General features: G+C 38.9%; 2 protein-coding genes across 4 annotated transcripts in view; one reads left to right on the forward strand and one right to left on the reverse strand.

Annotated features, from left to right (window-relative positions):
- Positions 1 to 24,418, reverse strand: part of IFT74 (intraflagellar transport 74) — a 65,380-nt gene that overhangs the window by 27,021 nt on the left and 13,941 nt on the right. For all 3 annotated transcript variants that reach the window (XM_030567177.1, XM_030567176.1, XM_030567178.1), the window contains exons 7-12: positions 22,611 to 22,670; positions 21,130 to 21,191; positions 10,077 to 10,215; positions 9,108 to 9,170; positions 7,197 to 7,340; positions 6,414 to 6,454 (exon numbers count right to left, since the gene is read on the reverse strand). In XM_030567177.1, the coding sequence (XP_030423037.1) occupies positions 6,414 to 6,454; positions 7,197 to 7,340; positions 9,108 to 9,170; positions 10,077 to 10,215; positions 21,130 to 21,191; positions 22,611 to 22,670 (509 nt within the window). The remainder of the gene's footprint in view (positions 1 to 6,413; positions 6,455 to 7,196; positions 7,341 to 9,107; positions 9,171 to 10,076; positions 10,216 to 21,129; positions 21,192 to 22,610; positions 22,671 to 24,418) is intronic.
- Positions 11,097 to 19,311, forward strand: LRRC19 (leucine rich repeat containing 19). The gene is given in 5 exon segments (XM_030567179.1): positions 11,097 to 11,139; positions 14,682 to 14,782; positions 16,595 to 17,099; positions 17,365 to 17,559; positions 18,983 to 19,311. Coding segments are annotated over 5 exon segments (1,173 nt in total).

A 24,418-nucleotide genomic window follows, 5' to 3' on the forward strand; every position in this document is an offset into this window, starting at 1 on the left:
GGGAGTCCCAGACCATGGGCTCCTCCAGGTACTGGTCGTAGGGAGGCTCAGGCAGCTCCTCAGGATACTGGGCACAAGGCAGGTCAGGCCGACGTTCTTCCGGGTACCGGTCGTAGGGAGGCTCAGGCAGCTCCTCGGGGTACCAGGCGCAAGGCAGGTCAGGCCGACGTTCCTCTGGGTACCGGGTATGAGGCAAGTCCGGCCAGCGTTCCTCCAGGTAGTGAGCGCGGGGCAGGTCAGGCCAGCGCTCCTCCGGATACCAAGCACAAGGCAAGTCAGGCCAGCGTTCCTCCGGGTAGTGAGCACAGGGTAGGCTGGGTCCAGCGGGAGCTCGGGCTCCAGCGTCTGTCCTCTCCAGCAGCCAGCCGCCAACTGAGCGCTTGGGCCGGGCTTTTATACTTCCTGTCCCGCCCCTGGACTTCCGGGGGGCGGGGACAGGCGGTGGTGGCTCTGCCCACTGAGGCACCTGCTCTGGCTCGTCCCTCTCAGGCGCGGCGTGGAGCCAGGGCGCCTCCTTACACCGCTGAACGGTCCAGTAGAGTGGAAAGCCAGGGTTGGTGGGGCCATGCTGGGGCTAGTAATATAATCCCTGTGTGACTCTGCTTGCTCTTTAGTGGCACTCTGTGTAGGAGTGGGATTGGGGGAAAAGCGTAAGAAAGCTTTCGCATCCAGGATAGCAGGAAGGTGTCTGTAATGGAACCTGGACTGTGGCTTTGTAGGGTGCAGAATTGGTGACATTTTCTGCTGTTTGCAAATAGGTCTATTTGGGGAGTCCCCTACTCGTGGAAAGTGCCTCTGGCTACGTCGAGTGAAGAGACCATTCATGGTGACTGGAGAAAGACTTGCTCAGGAGATCTTTTCGCTTATTCTACACCCCTGGAAGACAAGTGGCCTTGAAGTTGATTAGATGGGCTATGCAAAATACCAATAGGTGAACTGCTTCCTGACACAGGAGGGATGACTGGGCTCCTCCTTATCTGTTCAGGTAAAACACTGCTGCAATGTTGTTCAGAAGGACAAGCAGGTTTCTTCCCCTGATATGAGGTAGGAAAGCCTGACAGGCAAGACGAATTGCCCTGATCTCACTGACATTTATATGAAGAGCCAGCTCTGTCAAGGACCAAAGACTGTGAATTCAGAGCTCCAGGTGAGCTCTCCATCCTAGAGCCATCTGAGTCCTGAGACCAGAGTCATTGATGGTTGAGGGCGCAGGAGGCACCCATACAAAAGTTGATAGGATTCAATCACTAATTCAGCAAAATTAGAACCTGTGAAGGTACCATAAGCACAGTGTCCAGATGTAGACGGTTTGGCGAGTACACTGCGGCAGCCATGTTTGAAGGGATCTGAAGTGCTGCCTGGCATTGTTCTACTACATATGTGCATCAGGCCATGTGCCCTAGGAGTCTCATGCAGTTTTGGACTGTTGTGATTGGATTGAATGAATCTTGAGTACTGTCATGAGAGATCAAATAGATTGGATTGTCAACTCTAGCTTAGGTAGACTCCAAGCCCCTATAAACTCTATCCTCTGCAATGGGCAAAGGATAGATTTATCTGCATTGATCAGTAGTCCTAAGGCCTTGAAGGCTGACTGAATAAGATGAATGCTGGATATAACCAGCAGCGCAAGTAGGCCGGTATGCTCCGGTATGCCATACTGGCAAGCTATTTATAGCCGGGACAGCATACCAGAAAGACACAGAAGCAGGAGGGCTGGGGGTTCTGCTCCTTTCCCCACTGGGAAAGGCAGCGGGGAAAAGAAGTAGAATGCTGACAGCTCCACCAGCGCTGTACCACCCCCAACCCTATCCCCCAGCTCAGTTTCCGGCAGAGCTGCTGCTGTAGTACAAGGAAGGATGGAGACACAGCTCCATGCCTGGAAGGGCAGGGGGCGGGGCTGGGAGTTCTGCTTCTTTCCCTAGTAGGAGGCGCAGCAGCACCAGAACACCGGCAGCTCCTCCGGTGGCTGTACTGCTAGCCCCCAGCCTTAACCATGCCAGCCCTGTCTCCAGTGCATCAGGAGGAGGATAGAGCCGCCTGCCCTGGGAAACATGGGATGGATGTGGAGAGGGGACGTGGAGAGCGTGGGGACCCCGGAGGTGGTGGGGGTCACATGGAGGGTCACATGTCTCCCTTAGCTAGTGGGGGCCCTCCCCGTACTGGTAAGACATGGATTTTACTTGCACCACTGGATATAACCTAAGCTTGGGACTGGCCCTTAATTAGCCAGTCATCCAGGTAAGGGTAGACCTGCACTTCTAATCTTTTGAGGAACGCTGCTACCACAGCCAGACATTTTGTGAACACCCAAGGAGCTGCAGATAGAAGCACTATGAACTGGCAATATGAGTACTCCACTATGAGTTTGAGGAACTTTCTGTGCCCTTGGTATATCAACACATGAAAGTAGGCATCTCTTAAATCGAGGGTGGCATATCAGTCTCTTGGATCCAGAGAGGGAATAATGGATGCCAAGGTGAGCAAGCAAAATGTAATCTTCTTGAGATAGTTGTTGAGCTGATGCAGGCCTAAAATAGGCCTGAGTTCTCCCCTGGCTTTCGGGATTAGGAAATAACGATGGAAATCTTTCCTTCTTAAATTCTGTGAAACTTCCTTTATGGCTCCTACCTGAAGAAGATATTGAACCTCTTGGACCAGAAGTTATTTGTGAGAGGTGCCCCTGCAGAAGGATGGAGAGTGAAGGTGGGAAGGAAATACATTGGAAGGTATATCCCACCTCTACAGTGCTCAACACCCACAGGTTGTAGTGCCATGAGATGGGCAAGGCAGTTTGCAAACAAATGAAAAATTTGGTCTGGCATCCTGGAACTGTCCTCGAGTTTCCCATCAAAATGCCTGCTTAGAACGCCCTGGATGTCTAGGTGGGCAGGCACTGAAGTGGAGGTAGAAAGAGGAGGTGGTCTACACCTATAGCCTCTAGTCTTCATTCTCCACAGCTCCTGTTGGACAGCTGATGCAGAATATTGGAGGGGCTACAGAGGTATGAAGTGCTTCCTGAAAAGGGTTAGGGTGTACAACCCCAGGGACTTAAATGTTGCCCTCAAGTCTTCTAACCCACGGGCTTAGTGTGTCTGCTCCTAAAAGAGCAAGAATCCTTCAAAGGGCAGTTCCTGAACAATCGGTTAGACCTTCTGAGGGAGCCCAGAGGACTACAATAAGGAGCTCCTATGCATGTTTGCAACTGCCAGGGACCTCCTGACCCTGTTGGTGCCAGTATCACCGGCACTACAACAGTCGATGCTGTTGGTGCCAGCAGACATAGTGCCATCTTCTATGTACCAAAGCAGAGAACCCTGCAAGTCCACTCAGTCCTGCTTCTTGTTCAGCCAGTCACTAAGACAGACAAGTGTGTTTACATTTGCAAATGATAATGCTGCCCACTTCTTATTTACAATATCACCTGAAAGTGAGAACAGACATTCACATGGCCCTTCTGTAGTCGGCATTGCAAGGTATTTACATGCCAGATATGCTAAACATTCATATGCCCCTTCATGCTTCGGCCACCATTCCAGAGGACATGCTTCCATGCTGATGACGCTTCTTAAAAAAATAATGCGTTAATTAAATTTGTGACCAAACTCCTTGGGGGAGAACACTATGTCCCCTGCTGTTTCACCTGCATTCTGCCACATATTTCATGTTATAACAGTCTCAGATGAGACTGCTGATAACCCAGCACATGTTAAGCACTGGAATAAATTGCCTAGGGAGGTTGTGGAATCTCTATCATTGGGGATTTTTAAGAGCAGGTTGGACAAACACCTGTCAGGGATGGTCTAGATAATACTTAGTCCTGCCTTGAGTGCAGGGGACTGGACTAGATGACCTCTCGAGGTCCCTTCCAGTTCTATGATTCTATGTTATTCATTTTAAAAATACTTTCACTGCAGATTTCACAAAACGCAAAGAAGGTACCAATGTGAGATTTCTAAAGATAGCTACAGCATTCAACCCAAGGTTTAAGAATCTGAAGTGCCTTCCAAAATCTAAGAGGGATGAGGTGTGGAGCATGCTTTCACAAGTCTTAGAAGAGCAACCTTCTGACGCGGACACTACAGAACCTGAACCACCGAAAAAGAAAATCAACCTTCTGCTGGTAGCATCTGACTCAGATAATGGAAATGAATATGCATCGCTCCGCACTGCTTTGGATTGTTATTGAGCAGAACCCATCATCAGCATGGACACATGTCCCCTGGAACAGTAGATGAGGCATGAAGGGACATATGAATCTTTAGCACATCTGGTACGTAAATATCTTGCGATACCACTATAGCAGTGCCATGTGAACGCCTGTTCTCACTTTCAGGTGACACTGTAAGCAAGAAGTGGGCAGCATTAACTCCTGCAAATGTAAACAAACTTGTTTGTCTGAGCAATTGGCTGAACAAGAAGTAGGATTTGTAGGCTCTAAAATTTTACATTGTTTTATTTTTGAATGCAGGTTTTTTTGTATGTAATTCTACATTTGTAAGTTCAACTTTCATGATAAAGAGATTGCACTACAGTACTTGTATTAGGTGAATTGAAAAATACTATTGCTTTTGGTTTTTTACAGTGCAAATACTTGTAATCAAAAATAAATATAAAGTGAGCACTGTACACTTGGTATTCTGTGTTGTAACTGAAATCAGTATATTTGAAAATGTAGAAAACAGCCAAAAATATTTAAATAAATGGTATTCTATTATTGTTTAACCATGCGATTAATCGCACTATTAATTGCGATTAATTTTTTTAATCGCTTGACAGCCCTACTTTAAACAGTTTACCTATTGCGTAAATATGGATTACACAATATTTAACTTGCATTGTAGGGCTTAATTGTAGCAATAAATACTTGTATTCAAACAAGTTATGATATCAGTTTTAAATTATGGAAGCAAGCATATAAATTATTTTTTTATGTCTCATGGACCTTTGATTTATACAGCGCATATCAACGCAGCAGCAAGCCAGTCAAATATTTTAAACTTTGGAAAAACATTTTAAAAATAATTTAAAACAATTTTTAAAAAGGTCTCCAGGTTGAGACTGCTAGCTAAATTTAAACTCAGAGACTTTTTTAAAAACAGCTGAGTTTCTAAAGTAAACACCAAGAGATCCTCATAGACTCTAGGACTGGAAGGGACCTCGAGAGGTCATCAAGTCCAATCCCCTGCCCTCATGGCAGGACCAAATACTGTCTAGACCATCCCTGATAGACATTTATCTAACCTACTCTTAAATATTTCCAGAGATGGAGATTCCACAACCTCCCTAGGCAATTTATTCCAGTGTTTAACTACCCTGACAGTTAGGAACTTTTTCCTAATGTCCAACCTAAATCTCCCTTGCTGCAGTTTAAGCCCATTGCTTCTTGTTCTATCATTAGATGATAAAGTGAACAAGTTTTCTCCCTCCTCCTGATGACACCCTTTTAGATACCTGAAAACTGCTATCATGTCCCCTCTCAGTCTTCTCTTTTCCAAACTAAATAAACCCAATTCTTTCAGCCTTTCTTCATAGGTCATGTTCTCAAGACCTTTAATCATTCTTGTTGCTCTTCTCTGGACCCTCTCCAATTTCTCCACATCTTTCTTGAAATGCGGTGCCCAGAACTGGACACAATACTCCAGTTGAGGCCTAACCAGCGCAGAGTAGAGCGGAAGAATGACTTCTCGTGTCTTGTTTACAACACACCTGTTAATGCATCCCAGAATGACGTTTGCTTTTTTGCAACAGTATCACACTGTTGACTCATATTTAGCTTGTGGTCCACTATGATCCCCAGATCTCTTTCGGCCATACTCCTTCCTAGACAGTCTCGTCCCATTCTGTATGTTTGAAACTGATTGTTCCTTCCTAAGTGGAGCACTTTGCATTTGTCTTTATTGAACTTCATCTGGTTTACCTCAGAATATTTCTCCAATTTGTCCAGTTCATTTTGAATTTTGACCCTGTCCTCCAAAGCAGTTGCAATCCCTCCCAGTTTGGTATCGTCTGCAAACTTAATAAGCGTACTTTCTATGCCAACATCTAAGTCGTTGATGAAGATATTGAACAGAGCCGGTCCCAAAACAGACCTCTTCAAATACAGTAGCTTTAGTGAGTATAAGCATAATATGTATAGAATACTTTAGCAACTTAATTTACTTAAATTTTACTGTAGATTATTAATAATAACAGCTACAAGCAACACTTATCTATCATTTATAAATATTAACTAATTCTCATGGCAGGATAACAAACAGGATAAATGACTTGCTCAACTTCACAGAAGAAGTTTGTGTGAGAATGAAAAGTAAAGCTTGGCTCCTAATCTTACGCTCAGACACTTCTCTTATAATGTGCGGACCCACTGGCAGGAGTGGGGCTTATAAGAGCAATACAACATAAGTACTCACTGTCTTTCCATACTTGCTATTTCCTGGTTATCTTCTTTAACCTATAAAAAATGAACAACAAATGTTTCAACACGGGAAATAAATTCAAAGACAAAAAAGAGAGAAGCAATCTAAAAGATGCACAAAACCAAATGATTAACTCAGTTATGTTAGGAATGAAGGCTCAGCCTGCCAAAGATCTGCTTGGAAATCATTTTTCTACAGTGGTTGCTCTGCTGAATTATCATTTAGTGATGTCATCATTTCAGCTACCTCCCAGTGCTTCTCTTCTTTCCCAATATGTATTTTAAACTTTAATGCTCTGCAACACTTACTCGCATGAATACTTCTTATGCATGCAAACAGCTTCATTTAAATTAATCAGACTATTTATGTTAGTAGGAATTACTCAGATCAGAAAAGGTTGCAAGGCCGGGTCCTTAATGAATAAGACAGCTCATCTTTCCCAAACTTTTTAGTCTTGAGTTAGAAAGATATTAAAGAAAATGAATCCAATTTCCCCGCCCCTGAGTGCTCCCTTTCCATCCTGACCTGCCCTCTAAACTGGTGTGAAAGTGATTAGAACAGGAGCTGCCTCTGACAGTTTTACATTAGCTGAGAGCTCCACCCCACCAGATAATTCTTAATCCAGGTTCCAGCCCCACTGTGTTGCTCAAAGAGCAAAAAGGGCCAGAATCAAGGCAGAGAATCCAGCCTAGAATTTTAACATTTTCATTCTTTAAAAAACACTGAATTAAAAAAGCCTTCTAAACAAAAGGTGTAATAATCATTTTGTTTTCCTGCCTGTTTCAGTAATCTCTCTCTTTCTTCCTGTGGAGATCCCATACTCTTGTCCTCAGCAATCATTTGATCCCGATGTTCCTCGAGCCCATGAAGTTTTTCATACAGCTGCACTGCCTCTTGTTTTACCTGGGAATGTGCTATTTCCTGAGTACAACAAACAAACAAACAAACAAACAAACAAACAAACAAACAAACACTTACTGGTTAGACACATTTCCAGTAGGTGAGAAATTGTTGCAGTGCTTGTATTTTTATTTAGCAAAGTTCACATAGTTAATGAAACAAGTTTATTTGGCAACTGTAAAGTGAAGTCCGTACAAAGGACCACCCACATAATCTAGCTGTCTAGGATCTTGCCCTTAAGCACAGTTTCTGAGCATCTCAGTGCTATCTCGGTTCTTTATTAGGCTATGTCTTGCTATGAGGGTCTACCCTAATTGAGCTCCAAATTTACCAAGTACATTTCTGCTCCTTCTTTGCTGGAAGATAATCTCTGTTAAGGAACTTTTATGGGGGAAGGGGCAGAAAGGCCTTGCACAGTCAAGACATTTTCATTATAATATCAAGCCACATGCACACATCAAAAGATCTAATATTTGAAGGGGTTGTCAAAATATCTGTGCCACTGACCTGTGAAAGTAAGAGAAGAGGAAATTACTTCACAGTAACTGTTGTTTTCTGAGGATATATACTACATCATATCCACACTTTTGGGTGGATATTCCCCCATTAGACCAATGCAGGTCCAACTTCAGTGGATTAAACCTATTTGTTTGTGTGTGTGTAGCACAACTCCTTTTATGGTATTTAGGCCAGTTCTTTCAAAGTGGGAGGTGAAGGCACTCATGCACATATTAAAGAAGACTGAGTCATAAGGAGAAATTGCAAACCTCTCAACTGTCTGGGGAGAAGAGTTTGTGAGTGATCTGATGTATATATTCAGAGAAAAATTAAAAGTAATTCTCTGATTTCTAATGTCACAAAAGAATACATCTGACACTGTTAAGGGTAACTGAAAAATAGAGTTTAGAAAGGAAACTTCACCATAGCTATATGAGTTTGCTATCCTGAATGCTAGAGTGTCTAGTGGTAAAATACATTCTGTTTTCTTTCTGAGGAGCAAATCCAAGGCAGTGGAAAACATGGAGGAAAGCCACAGGCCTACTACACAGTTAAGTGACAGCACAGTATATATTCACCATGGGAAAAATTTAGCTCACACTAGAGAGTACAAGCAAGCCCCTGCATGCTACGTAAGTGTTATGCTGCCTCTGCAGGGATTGGAGTGGGACAAATTACCATGCATGATCACCTTCAGTGGAGCACCAATATCAGATCAAAATAAGTGACTGTGGAGGGGACCACTGATTTGAGCTCATATGTTGGGGTTTGGAAGGACTGCATCTGGTGTTCCAGCACATAGGCTAGAAAAGTGGCCACAGGAGGACAGTGTTACAATCCTGATCTTGCTTGTTGATGGAATTCTATTCTCCCGGATGTTTGGATCCACACAAAAAAATAATCACTCTATTAGCATAAAAAGAGAGTGACTTTCTTAATACTTTCAAAAATGCTAGTCTACATCTATGATATAATCACTGAGCTATATTTCACATGTATTATATACTAGCTGTGAAATATAGTTATCGGATTACCTGACCCCTAGCAAAAATAAGTTATAAATCATAATTGGTGGGGTTTTGGTTTTGATAAAAATAAAATTATGCAAACGAATGACCTGAGTCTGCATCACTAAAATAGATGTGAGCTTTGCCCTTTTCTTCAATGGGTGCAGGATCAAGCCGTTAAAGAGTTACAGACAAAAATATACTGTGATTATTTTGTTGATGTAGGATTTTTTTTTTTGCATTTACAAAGATAAACAGATCAGTTATTTATCTTCATACATACAGCTCCTAGAGTGTCTTCCTTTATATTTAGTCCATCCAGCTCCTGCTGTTGAGCATCTAATTCCTAAAGAAAACAAGCATGAACAGTTTAGGTAACAATTACCACTGGAGGAGGATTTACTTCTCTATTCTACACATTTTATACCTGCAAATGCTGTAGAACATTTAGTTGTTTGTTAAGTATATGTGAATAGCTTATGACCCCTTCCTCTAAACAGCTCCAGGCAGAGCTTCACTGACTTTCCAGTACCGGAGTCTTTGTGAATAAGCTTCATATCATTGTTACTTGTATTTTGGCTATACTTATGAACCATTGTCCCCTTTCATTAATTTTTTTTTGAAGGGAAAGTGTCCATTGAAAAAATAATATATATTTTAAAAACATCCTTATCTCTTTTGTTAAACTTTAGATAACTGAAACTGAAAGAATTTTAAAAATCTAAGTTTAATTTTTGCAGTCATTTTCATTTATGTAAATATCAGGCATTTATTGTAGTGGATAAGGAATTAGAAATCTTGGGTTTTGCTCTCAGTTCTATCACTGACTTGCAGTGTGATCTTGGGCAGGTCATTTAGGTCTGGATCCTGCGTAGTTTATAATTGTTCTTAATTTTACTCATGTGCTTAAAGTTAAGCATCTAACTGTTTGCAGGATCAGAGCCTTAACCTCTACACCTTTATTTCCCTCATCTGTAAAATGAGATTAATGACAGAGGAGAATGAGGATGGTTTATCCTTTGTAAACCACGTTAATATCTACAGGTGGAAAGTGCTAAGTATTATTTTGTTTCTAGTCAATTTCATTTTCTGATTGTCATGCACTAGCACAAAGTTGAAATGTTGGGGATAATGCTGAAAGTTTCCTTTTAAATTAATCAGATCTTAAATTCTTCAGTATTCCAAACTATACAGTGGAAATCATGGAGCTAATTTCACATACATCTTAAATAAACAATATGACAAAACCCACCTGCAACAGTTTTTCATTTGTAGCCTTCATCTCCATGTATTTAGCTTGATTTTCCTGAGACATATTTTTTATTATGTCATCAGCTATTTGTTTTTCACGCTCAATATCTTCTTCCACTGCTTGAATTAACTTTTCTTTGCTGTAATAACAGAGGAAAGTAAGAATATTTTTGTAACTTGTTCTAGGTACTACTTATACTTTTTATTCATAAAACAAAGCTGTTCATTCCATGCTTTGTACCTCCTGAAACAATCTAATTTCACACAAAAAATATACAACTAACTTCTTTCCCCAGAATAAAATAAATATGTTCCAGCCAATAAAAATAAGTGCATCATTACTGTAGATTTTTTTGCTTGAAATACAGTATATATGATACACATTGTATAACACTGGACTTGATTCTTCTGTCCTTACAGAAGTTTAACGCACTGAAATCAATGTGAATTTTGAACATAAAACAACTTTAGGATCAAACCTATCATAAAGTAATTTTTTGAATGTTGACATATCATACAATGTTCCCCCTAAATAAAGAGGGATTATATGATAGATTTAAGCTACTACTAGAGATAGTTGCTTCAGTTACATCACCATTATATACAAATTAGCAAACTAAAAGATGAGGCTTGCAAACCACGAATTTTCATTTAAAAATGTGCACATCTGTAAAGATCTGAAGATTTTACTTATTTGATGACTAAATTCCACTTACAAAATAAATCTCTGCTCTAAGTTTCTTTAACTGATCACGACTCATCCTTTGTGTAAGCAATATTTTAACTTGATTTCTCCTATGTAATCAGAAATTATGAGGCCTAAACATATCATTACCAGACTTCCTTATTGGCTGTAGATCCAAATAAACCTAAGTGACCATAAGAAATTGCTCAACCTAGTCAATCTTTTGCTAAGGAAGTTCTAGTCTTTTATTTATTTATTTTTAGCTACCTGCCTGTTCACTGAGTACAAAGGTTGAAAATAAAGTAAAGTGCTGTTGCAACACATCACTTCTTTTTAATGCCCAGGAAACACGCAACTATACATATGCTCTCTCAGAAAAAAACAGAAAGAAGGTAAGATAATTTTATGGAATTTTTTTACAAAACCAACTTTATATCGTAAGTGTGTGGGAAAATACTTTGTCTATATAATTTGGCTGTCAGACTGGAAATAGCTCATACATTACAGACGTTCTGGGTTCCTCAATCAATATGAACCCTTCACAAGCCAAACTACTGCATTATGCTTTGTTAGAAGATTAAAAAACAACCGTAGTCTTTTGGAAAGGAAAGATTTTCTGATTTTACAAACTACATTTCTTCCCAATTTATTCTTGAAAACTGCATATTTTATTGTTTTTAACTAATATAGGACGTGTAAAGGAACACATCCCTATGAAATGAAAAATCTTAAAAAGCCATTTATAAAACATTTTCAAAGAAAGCACCTATGAGCTCAGATCATAGGAGAATGTCAAGATACTTATGTGCTGCCACCTGAGTTTTTTGCAAATAGACTAGATTTTTTAAAAATTATTTTCCAATAGATCATCCTTCAAATAGTATATGTTGAATTTTTTTAATAATCCTTTATCTTTCAGCTCTTATGTTGATGTTTATATGGGTCTTTTCATTGCAAAAGAAACTGACTGATCAGAAAAGGAACATTTTTAGACAGAAATGGATTTATTGAGTTTAGCATCCCTTTAATTCAGATGTACTGAACAACTTCGATAATTTTCACCATTTAGCAACTTGCAAAGATTTGTTTCCCCTTTTCAAACTGAAATAAAATTCTGAGTCAGGACTGCTTTAATAGCTTGACCTCCCTAGGGGTGGGGATAAACCCACATATCTCAGGTATGCTGCAGTGATGGACGACAGGGAATGGATCACTGGATGATTACCTGTTCTGTTCAGTCCCTCTGAAGCACCTGGTATTGGCCACTGTTGGAAGACAGGATACTGGGCTAGACAGCCCTTTGGTCTGACCTAGTATGCCATTCTTACATTCTTATAAGTGAAAGTTTCTATACAGCAGTGATTCTCAACCAGGAGGTCCGGGGCCTCCTGCGGGGCTGTGAGCAGGTTTTTGGGGATCCACCAAGTATAACCAATGTTAGACTCATTACGGCAGAAAGTCAAAGCCCTGCTGCACAAGAGTGTAGCCCAGAGCCCTGAGCCCTGCCACCTGGGGCTGAAGCTGAAGCCTAAGCAACTTAGCTTCTTGGGGGGTCCCTGTTGTGTGCAGCCCCAGGCAATTGTCCTGCTTACTACCCCCCTAACACCGGCCCTGGCTTTTATATGCAGAAAAACAGTTATTTTTATAGCATGTTGTGGGGCCTCAGAAAGAAAATGGTTGAGAACCCTTGCTATAGAGCATGTGGAGTGACTCTAGTAGATGTACATTTCTAACAACAGTAGAGATACTCAACTGGCGAGAGCAATCCCCATCTTCCTAAAGGGACAGATTGAGGGAGGCAGACAAGCAACTAGCTAGGTTGGGTCAGCAGCCCACACTTGTAAAAGAGATCAAAAGTACTATTTGAGATAAAGAGCTATTAGCCAATGTGCCCAGCAAGCACGTTTGCCAATGGCTAGGCCTGCTATAATGTACGAGATGGGCTAAGGCTTCCTTTAACTAGCTTGGAGAAGAATTGAGACATAGCTTTAAGAAAGAATTCTGATGCTGAAAAGTCTCTTGGGGTATGTTTAACCTGCATCTGGCAGCGAATCTTCCAGCTCTGGTCCACTGACCATTGTGCTAAAAATAACTTTTTAGACATTAAAATCATAGAATCATAGGACTGGAAGGGACCTCCTATTCATCTATTTTCTAAGGTAAAGCATTCCACTGTTTTCAATCTCTCTTCATATGAGTTTTTCCATGCCTCTTAACATATTCGTCACCCTTTTCTGAACTCCCTTTAATTCTGCAATATCTTTTTAGATTGGGGTAAACAGTACCATACACATTATTCCAGATAAGGCTATATTATTATTTATATCAAGGTATTATAATATTATCCATATTCATTATCACATTCTTTATGCATCCTAACATTTTGTTTGCTTTTTTGACCGCAGCTGCACGTTGACCAGAGGTCTTCACTGAGCCATCCACAGTTGACTCTAGATACTTTTTCAAGGTTTATACGTTAACATAGAAGAACCCTGTAAGGTGTCTCGAGTTAACTTTTTCTCCTCCACTGTGCATTACCTTACACTTATCAACACTGAAATTCAGGTGCAATTGTGTTGCCCATTCACCTAGCTTGGTTAAGTCTCTCTGAAGTACTCCTACAGTCATCGTTGGTCTTGACTAACCTAAATAACTTTATGTCATCTGCAGACTTTGCTAGCTTGCCGCTCACTCCCCTTTTCCAGCCCATTTATAAATATATTAAACAGAGGACCTGCTGTGAATCTTTAACCATGAGGGATACTGGCCATTTAATCCTGCTCTTTGTTTTCTGTCTCCTAGATAGCTTTTGACCCATGACTACTTAGGGTTTTTTAGCAGCCTCTTGTGTGGGACCATGTCAAAGACCTTTTGAAAGTCTAAATAAATTATCTCATCTGATTCTCCTTTATCCGCAACCGTACTACCAAGTTTGAAGACTGTGAATAGTTAGTGAGACACATTTTCCTTTTGCAGAAACCATGCTGGTTACACCCCATTATATCATGATCTTCCAGATGTTCTATTATTCTATTTTTAATTATTGTTTCAACCAGTTTGCAGGTAGAGATGTAAGGTTTACTGGTCTTTAATTAACCTGATCACTCCTAGTCCCTAAATTTGCACTGCATGTGTCTGAAGGAGCCTAGATTCAACTTCCTTAAGGGGTGATAAAGTAAATTTTTCCAAAGTGCAGTTTTCCTGCCAAATCCTATTTCTCCATTTCTGGTGATTTTGCCTCACAGGATTTTTGCCTTTCTTGAAAATCCAAAGATGCTGCATGCATGTATCCTTTAATACAGCTTACATGGTTTGCATTCACTTTTACTTTATTACTTGATGGGTGGCTATATCTTGCCAATCAACCCTGATTCAAAGGAGCAGATGGACCAGATGTCATTTGCATAATTTCTGAGGTAGATTAATCTTAAAACGAATAGCCTCTGTAAGGAAAGCACTCATGATTTCCAATAGATAGGGCACATCCTTGTTCAAAGACCCCAACACAGCATGTTGAGCGCCATGGTTACCTAGCTCCAAAGCATAGATGAATAGGTCTGTGCATAGGGGGCTATCCTATGACATGAATAATAGATAGTTTATGAGTTCCATTGACTGTGCTGGTCATCACATATACTGATCGACTGCACAAAAGCTGCCTGGTTGGTTTCAGGTTTGGCTCAGTTCAATAAAAGCTGCAACTATTTTGGCTAAAACACATCTTTCTCTCCAATTAGAGTCTTATTTAGGCTCTTGGGGATATTTATGTAAGAAAAACACAGTAAGTTATGATGAATCATTTGTTTCAACTATAAATCAACACTTTTGTTTACATTACTAAAACCATCTTCACCAGAAGCATGCCTTTAAACTACTAATATAGCAACTTAAATTTTGGCCCTAACATGCAAAAATATTCTCTCTCCTAGATTTTGAACATGAAAATCCCTTGGCTAATGATCTGGATTGGTGCACTATTTTCCAATCCAGTCACGACTGACTGCAATATTACTTCTCTTTCTGTAAGTTTTATAACTATATAAACGAATCTGTTGAATTTTTGTTCATTCTTGTAGAAGATCCATAGAAATTAGAGGAGATGCCTTGTAGATCAAATACATTAAGTATTTTAACAATAGTCCCATCTTCAACCACTTCAATACCTTATGGTGTATATATACAAAGCCTATATAGAGCTATAGCTGGAGAGAGAGAGAGATTCAACAACCTGATGGTGGAAGCATGTAGAAATGGAATAAACATGGCTTTCTTTTAATTGCACAATAAACCTATGCAAATCATTATGACAAGGCTGCACTTTGTAATTTATTGAATTTCAAACATGTTTGATATGTTTATGTTTTCTGATCTTGATCCAAAACCCACTGATGTCAATGGTCTTTTCCCTGACTTCATTCAGTTTTGGAGCAAGCTCAAAAACCTGCAAGCTGCTGGGCACCCTCAAATACCACTAAAGTCAAGAGTGTTGATGGAGTTCAGCACTTCACAAAGTCAGCCCCACAGCCTTTGAAAACAATAATAGTAATAAGAGAATAGAATTTGATTTTTCACCTCACGCTTTCCAAAGAGAATTTTAATTGAATTGCTTCCTCCTTCTTGTACTTACATTTTGGGTGTCATGATGGACAGTCAGGTGATTAAACTACTGTTACATTGATTACTTTGTTTACATTAAGAAAGTGACTCACTGCCTACACATCTAGAACTAACTTTGCTATTTATCTTTTGCACTAACCTGTGGGAGAGGAAATTACACACACACACGAGAAATCCATCATCTTGTAAAAATAAAACAGGTCTCAGTGTACTAATTGGTATGCAGAATAAAATCAGTACAGTAGGCTCTCAGAGCTGAGATGACTTCAGGTAGGTTACTTTCAACCCAGAAAACCAAATTAGTTTAAGTGCCTTGGTTGCAATAACGATTTAATTTTTAGAGAACTCAATCCTTCTGCAAAAGATCTGCCTGAAAATCTTATTAAAATAAATATCTTCACATATGGAACAAAAAATAAAGAGAAAACAAAAAGGAGTTAATTCTCAAACTCTTGCCCCCTTCCTTTCATTTAGTCACTACACCTTTCTTCAGGGATCTTCCGGTTATGTAGGAAGGCAGTTCTTTTTATACTCAACTCCCTTCCCATCAGGCCTGGCCAAAACTTCACATTACATTCCTAATTGCTCTTGGTCATTAATACCCAGCTTCACCCCCTCACCACAGAGGGGAGTTACACCTCCATGTCTTGGAATTCCACACTCCAAAACTGCTTCACTAAGGGCTTGTCTATACTTACGGGGGATTGGTGCATGGTGATCAATGCATCGTTGGTCAATTTAGCGAGTCTAGTGAAGATCCGCTAAATCGACCGCAGATCACTCTCCTGTCGACTCCTGTACTCCATCGGATCGAGAACAGTAACGAGAGCCTAGAGGAGAGCATCTCCCCTTGACACTGCATAGTGTGGACCTCACGGGAAGTAGATCTAAGCTACCTTGACTTGAGTTATGCTATTAATGTAACACATATTGCATAGCTTAGATCAACTTTTCCCTGTAGTGTAGACAAGCCTGAGATGATTTCCACCACCTCAGTATATCCCACAAGTATATTTTTAAGAAAATCAGGAATAGGATAGTACGGGCCCAGGACGGCTTTCCTTTGGACCTCAAAGAGTTGGTACACTTGGTTACAAGGGTTTTTTGCACTGCATGTGCTTGTTACTGTTTCTCTCTCCTTCACCAACAACCCTCTTTACTAGAAAATAATTTGTAATTTTCTCTGTTTATATTGTTTTTCTCTCTCCCTTCAACAGGTCACTTGTGAGGAATCTGCAAAGAATTACTCTTCTATCCCTACCTCCCTAAGTAAAAATGTTACTAAACTGTATCTTAGCAATAACAACATTACTTTAAATGATACTGACAAAAAGGTTCTGCAGCTATTTATTAACTTGACTGAACTCTATCTGAATGAAAATGCCATTACTGTGCTACATAATAATACCTTCTGCAATCTGTCAGAACTCACAATTCTAGATATTAGTAGTAATTATATCAGTACAATTGAACAGGCAGCCTTTAAAGGCCTAAATCAACTATCCATATTGTATCTAAATCATAACAAAATATCCCAGTTGGATTCTGACACAATTACATCACTAAAAAAACTGATGATTTTGAGTCTACAGGACAATTTGTTGAAGTACTTTGATGTAAAAGCATCATTTAAACTGATTACTTTAAATGGAAATCCATGGAATTGTTCCTGTGGCCTGCTCAGTTTACAGAAATGGTTGAATGCCTCAAACGTGACAATGGGTAAGTTTTGACAACAGCAGCATTCAGGACATTACAATATTTACAAAAGTAATCCCTCTGCAGTGTTTGTTTCTCTCCAATCAAGCGGCATTATCTTGGTCTTAACTGGTTGCGTCTCATCCAGCTTGCCCTTATGTATAAAATATGATTTAATACTGTTAATTAATAATGAACCTCACTTATATATCACAATATCTCACTTACAGTGCTGCACAGACCCTATAAATATAATCTCTCATTACCTTTTTATTATTTATACTTTCAGAACATGAAAATGACACTCTGTGTGCATATCCAGATGTCTGGAACAAATCTTCTATCAAGACAGCACCTATCCAAAAAGCTGATTGTGACTCAAGAAGAGGTTCTATAGCAATCACTACACCTTCCACATCTGCCATTTTAACATCCTCTCTCAACTCTTCAAACAACAATATCAGGAGCAATGCATCACATCCAGGTGATGTATTGATGTTTCATTTTAATACTTCATAATAGCACTGTCCAATACTAGTGCTATGGGACATTTCTCCAAATAAGTTAGGGATATGGGGATTGCTGTGTTTCGAGGCACAGAAATATTGTGTTCACATTATGTGGAATTTATGTTATGTTTAACTTTATCAGGAGCTCAAAACTGACCTGAATTAGAACTCCATTATGGAATACAGTAAAACAATATCTATAAACTAATGATGTGAGAAGATTTGAGGTTCAAATAACCATCCGAGTGTTTGTATTTTAAATGAACTACAAGCAAGCCACCCAGTTAAACCGCTCACAATCTTCTATGCCTGAAACAGGCTCCTTCCTATTTTTAGTTTTCTTCTTGGTATGTAAACAAGGTCTACTGATTTACTTACCCATACCCTTAACCCTAACCTCTGGTGTGTTCAGTGGGAGGGCACCATGACTGTTCTCACACTGTCCTTACTGGAAACATGAAGGAGCACTCACACCACTTTCTCCACCATTGGTCTCCCATTTTGAACCACCTCCACCTCCCACTTGATACCCTTCCTCTCCCTTTTGACCCATCCTCCAGCCAAATGATTCTGCTCCCCTGCCTTTTCCCACTCAGAGTAGCAGCTCCACTTCCTGCTCCTGAGACTCTCTCTCCTCTGCACAAAGAGACCAATAGGACGGATGAGTAACTGAAGTGGGAGAAAGGGATGGCAATCTCTGGATCGTTTTATACCTAGGAGGCCAGCACAGCCACAAAATCCCTTAGGATGCAGCAGCTGCCATAATTCCCTGGACACTAGCCAGCACTATGAACACACAGGGTAGATTTGCAAATAAAAATTCTTGGCAGCTATGATCTGTTGGGATTTTCATCATAATGGAAATATATCTCGAGAGATGTGCAAAATGAAAGCAAATTAAAAAGTGACTATCTGGATGTAGATGTTCTAGAGAGCAACCATGTCAGCTTGAAGCTTGAAAATGAAAATGAAAGTCAATTACACGTTCTATTGTCCTATTCCAGGGATGAATCTAAAGTTCACTTAAAATTTGAATAATAATTAATGGAATGTGCCCAGAACATTTCAATAGACCTTCAGCCCTGAAAAGAAGTTACTTGTTTAAACTTGGCCACACAGCACATTCTGAGTATCTAGAGGGTGAAAATATGGACTTAGGTACCTGCACGTAAAAAGTTTGTTCTCAGTGCAGAGATTTTGGTTGCCTAAACATTACTATTCTATTAATGCTGTACAAAGAGTCTCAAGAATTCTTCTATCACTTTGTTTTCATGAGTCCCTTATTGGGCCATGAAGCAATTAATATCATAGTTCTTTTGGGTATTATGCAAGGAGCTGGTTATTTTGGTTTAAGATATTTAATTTAAAGTGATTTTACTTTATTTTGTATTCTTTAAGGTTCTCCACCTCTTGGCAAAACTTGGGTCTTTTTGCTGGGTGTTCTGGTGTTTGTCCTAAGCACTTCACTACTGATTTTTATTGCCATAAAATTCCCACTGTGGTACGTCTACTTGATCAGCTACAATCACCGTCGTCTGAAAGAATATGAACCAGAAATGTTTGACAAGGAGTTCACAACTGATCTGAGCACTTTCCCATCAATATCAAATACCAATGAGCAAGATTCCATTGCAGTATTTGAACAAACTCATACATTTGTACTTGACGAGGATGGCTTTATTGAGGATAAATATATAGACGACCCTGGATTAACTGAAGAGGTCTAAATTCTTATATAATGGATGATAATTTGGCTTTTCAATAGCTGATTATATAGGATCAATCCATTCAAAATCTTGTATATAAATATTTCTAGTCTATATCACAGATAGAACTCAAAGCTCTCAATCTCTCTCTTTTGGACAAATGTGTGGCACATGTTGTATTAACTGTAGAGGTAAGAAATCTGGTGATGTGTATGTATTACCACAGTAACAGATACTTCAAAGCACATAAACATATACTCCGTATGTATAGCACTAAAATCTCACTGTTTGATTATACTGGGGGAAAATAACACCTACTTCTTATATAGAATTTTCATCAGTAGATCTCAGAACATTTTACAAAGGTAGCATCATTACCCCTGTTTTACAGCCAGGAACCGAGGAACAGAGTGGGTAAGTGACATGCCCATGTCACCCAGGAGGCCACTGGCCGAAGTGGGAATTGAACCCAGGTCTCCTGAGTCTCAATTCAATGCTCTATCCACTAGGCAAAACTAAAAACATTGATTAGAGCACTTGGGATTTTCCAGCGAAGCCAAACTCAGTTTTCTTTATTCATAAACAAAAAATATTTGTTTGAGTAAGCAAAACAAAAATGCTGTCTCACCTCCACCATTTAAATGCATCCAAGGACAAATTATCACTATTATAAACCAACCACCTTTTTATCTAATGCCATTGTTGCCTGATGTCTTTTTTGTTAACATTATGAATATTTGAAAACTGCCAATGCAGTACATATTTTTAGCAACTTAAAGAAAACACTGAGACATTTCTGTTTTTAAACTGCAGGTAGATGAATCTCTTCAAGATTTTCAAATATTCTTAAAATCAGGTTGTTGAGACATAGTAAAACATAATTTTATTTAAGGAATAATTTATGGTAAATGAGAAAATAGACATTTGTTTTTAATATTAGAAGAATAATGTATTTCACATTATTTCACAAAAGTGTTTATAAAATACAGTGGACAGCAAAATGCTCCACATTTTTCATAATTTTTGATTAAACTTTTAAAGTCACAAGACCTTTACATTATATAAAAAACAAGATTTGAAACATTAATGGCCCAAATCTATACTCAAATAGACCCACTGGAACAAATGCTATTGATTTATGCATGCATGAGGACAGAATTGGCACCAACTGTAAAAACAAACACACTACAAAAACTTGTGGTGTATTTATAAAACAGTTAGCAGTTATGTGGTCATTTTTAGTGTATTTAGAAATCAGTAAATAACTCATTTTAATTGTGTTATGATAGCTATGATAACATTTGTTTGTTTCAGTCAGGAAGTCAGACTAACTATAAGCACTCTCGAAGAAACAAAAAGCTGTTAAAGAACAAAGTGTTTGTTTTTAAAGGAGACACTGATTCTTACATAATGTTCTTTTAAATAGCTTCACTTTTGTTGTACTGAATGACATATTTAATTGCAATACTTAATGAACACAGATGCAGTAGTGACAGTATAGCCTGTACAATTATTGACCTGATAATTTCTGATTGGCTAGAGAACAAACCCATTATGTGTTTCAGCTAATTAGAAATCAACTTCTTTAATAAAAGGCATTGAAACAATATTCTAAATGTACTTTAGGACTATTCTGTACTTTAAAAAGTTGACTTTGTGACTGAAGTTTTAGTTCTTACAAACTTTATTCAGTAATGCTTGTAGAGCATACATTCACCTCTTAGGCAATATTTTTCTGAGTTAAAAATCCCCCAATCAATAGATCACTTCTTCAGTCTTACCCATTTTAATAAGCTACTTTATGCCAAAATTCAATTTTCTGATATTTGATGTACTTACGCTTGTCTCTCTGTAAAAATTATATCAATACTCTGAGCTTCCCGGTCATTTTGAGTTTTTAGCTGTTAAAAAAAAAATCAATAATCAGTGGGAACAGTTTTTTGCATGAAAAGATACTTGCCACTAATGAAAATATAAACCCTATCCATTCATCCAAGGTTATACACACATTTGAATGAACGAGAGGAAAGGAAGACCAGAATGGAGACGGGAAGGAATAGCAGTGGCTTCCTACCCCACAGGCCTATCTGATGCTTCAGAGATGAATTCTGTAATTGTAATTCCCATTGGAAGCCTGCATTTGAATGGGAGCTGTAATCACAGAAACTGCATATCAGTGTTTTTATTAATAATCGGGTTGGATCACTTGGGATAAAAATATCTTCACTGGCTTCTCAGGCTGCTGGAAGCCTCTTTTCAAAGAAAAGTTCCTTCTGACTATGAACACAGTGAGCACTGGTGCAGTCTTGGTGCCTGGAGGAACCCGTATGAAATTAGGAAAGAACTTCAAGGGAAAGCTCAGCTGATATGTATTTGCTTCTGAACACACCATAGACCCATTAATGCACTATTGCTCTGGAGTCACTTGAAGGGTAGAGCGTGGAGGAGCATGAAGAAAAACTCAAGAGCCTGGGGAATTTTACAAGGAAGATTGGTGCATGTGGTCAGCGTCTCAGCTGATTAGTTTTCTGTGCCTTCCACCCACATAATGTGTGATATATGTGAATATCGGTACCTTGGGTTGGGAGACATACCATTCTTATCTTAAATAGAGAAATATCATTGGGCTTTGAGGATGATTCAAAGAGCAACTTTGTCACTGACCAACACAGATGCCCCAACATTATGGTCAAAACAGCTGGATGAAAAGGTTTAGTCAGTCTTTCAATAACTGTAGCTCTACAGATGTTCATTTAGGATGTCAACCACAGTATTTTAACACAATGAATTTGGGATGCCAGGACACCACATTTAATATCCCATGCAGTGTTTTCAGGGTATACTAAAGATCTAAATTTTAGACACGCACTTCCTTGGGAAGCAAGAAAAACTGGATTCACTGAAAACATATAAGAAATACATTGATGAGTTTTTTATAACAGAAACTGTTCATCTATTTAATTTTTTAAAACCTATCAATCCTGTTTCTGGAAAACAAATTATAAAGTGTTTGCTAAACTTAGAGACAAAAGAGAGTTTTATGCTGTCACAATTCTACAACTAAGGCCTCAGTCCTCCAAACACTTACACGTGTACTTAACACAACACACACAAGCAGTCATGTGCGTCTCAACCCTGCAAACTCTTACATACCTGCCTAGTATTACTCACCTGAATAATCTCATTACAGTCATTAGACTGTTTAGGTGAACAAAACCATGCATATGCACGAACATTTGAAGTACTGAAGTTGTAATGCATATATATATATATATTTATTGTAAGTGCTACATTAACATGGCAAATCCTCAAACTCTTACCATATTATAATCGCTCATCACTTCTTCCATATCTGTATTGGTGTTAAGTTTATCCACTAACTGAAACAAGAAAGAAGCTCAGACAGTTAATGCTCTGTTCTTTTTAATCACATTAAAGAAACATACAAGAAGTTAGAAAACTCTTAAGTCACTCTTGGAAAACGTTACAAAAGAGGCGACTGATATGGTATTGCAAACAAAAATCTGAAATTAGAAAATTTAATATACTACATGTAAGCTTCATATTTCATAATTCTTACAAGTTCTGTACAGAAAATTAATAATAAATAACATTAATATTACAGAAGCGGTATTGATTTCTCACATCCAAAGCAAAGTTGATTACTAATAATAATATCAGTATATTTTCTTCTTTTTTTTTTAAATACTCTCCTTGGTTTCCCTCTCCTTCTTACAAGCTTCAAAATATTTTTCTCTTAACTGATTTTGTCCTTTCCTACGGACATAGAGAAAGAAAGGCTAATTTTCAACTTTACTTCAAATTTGAAACAAAATGTATCTGTCCAATTAGCTTAAATTTCTTAAAAACTTAACAATGGCTACGAACACACTTCAAAATAGTGCTTGTTAGTTAGGCAACTACTACTACACAACCAATAGAAAACACTGTTTTTATGATTCTATGCAAGCATAGGTTATTCCTTGGGATTTTTTAAAACAGTAAACTAGAGCATTAAACAGTATAAAATTCCTCAAAACACATCCTATTTGCCCCCACAGATCAGCCCTAAGGACTGTGGTCTTAGAACACAGAAGGCATTCTACATCACATAGAAATTATTTTAAAGTAACTAACATTTCAGGTCTAGGCAACTGGACAGAATCCTTTTAAAGTCACAATATTGTGATGCACATGTACAATAAAGTTGTAGACTATTGCGAAAAATGTCTAGATATATAAAGGTACTGAAAGAGATAACACAGTAACATTAAGTAGTGGAAGTATCAGTGTACAGGTGATCAGATGTAAGGAACCAGACTGCTGACATGTAGAGGTTTAGAGGATTTTGTTTTTGTTTTTAGATAAGGGCTGAGGGAAAGCTGACAGGTGCAGAGGAACATAGTTTGGATAGAGACATCCCTTAGGGATGAATTTATTAAAGGGGGAACTCTCCATCCAAGTAAAGTGGATAGAAAAGAAGTTGGTAAAGTACAGGTAGAAGCTAGTCAGGAAGAGCAAAGCATAAGAGACCCCATTTAAATATAACACATAAAAGCAAGCAACTGAATATTGACAAAATGTACAAGTGCTTATATACAAATGTGAGAAGTCTAAATACTAAGATGGGTGAATTAGAGTGCCTGGCATTAAATGAGGCTATTAATATAATAGGCATCACAAGAACTTGGTGGAATGAAGAAAATCTATGGGACCCTAAAAATCAGGGTACAAAATGTATAGGAATGACAAAGCAGGTAGTAGGGGAACTAGCTCCATAGTCACTGGGTACATGTCATCTCAGGAAGGGACGCAGAGAGAAAATTTCTAGACACCATAAATTACTGCTTCTCGGAGCAGTTTGTCCTGGATCCCATGAGGGAAGAGGCAATTCATGATTTAGTCTTAAGCAGTGCACAGGATCTAGTGCAACAGGGGAATATAGCTCAACTGCTTGGTTATAGTGACCATAATGTAATGAAATTTAACATCCTTGTTGGGCAAAAAAAGACAAAGAAACGCACCACAGTAGCATGTAACTTAAAAAAAGGGAACTAAACAAAAATGAGGGAAATTAAAAGGAACAGTCACAAGAGTGAAATGCCTGCAAACAGCAGAGACTATTTAA

This window comes from Gopherus evgoodei, chromosome 6 (genome assembly GCF_007399415.2).
Source record: "Gopherus evgoodei ecotype Sinaloan lineage chromosome 6, rGopEvg1_v1.p, whole genome shotgun sequence".
NCBI classification, from domain to species: domain Eukaryota; kingdom Metazoa; phylum Chordata; order Testudines; family Testudinidae; genus Gopherus; species Gopherus evgoodei.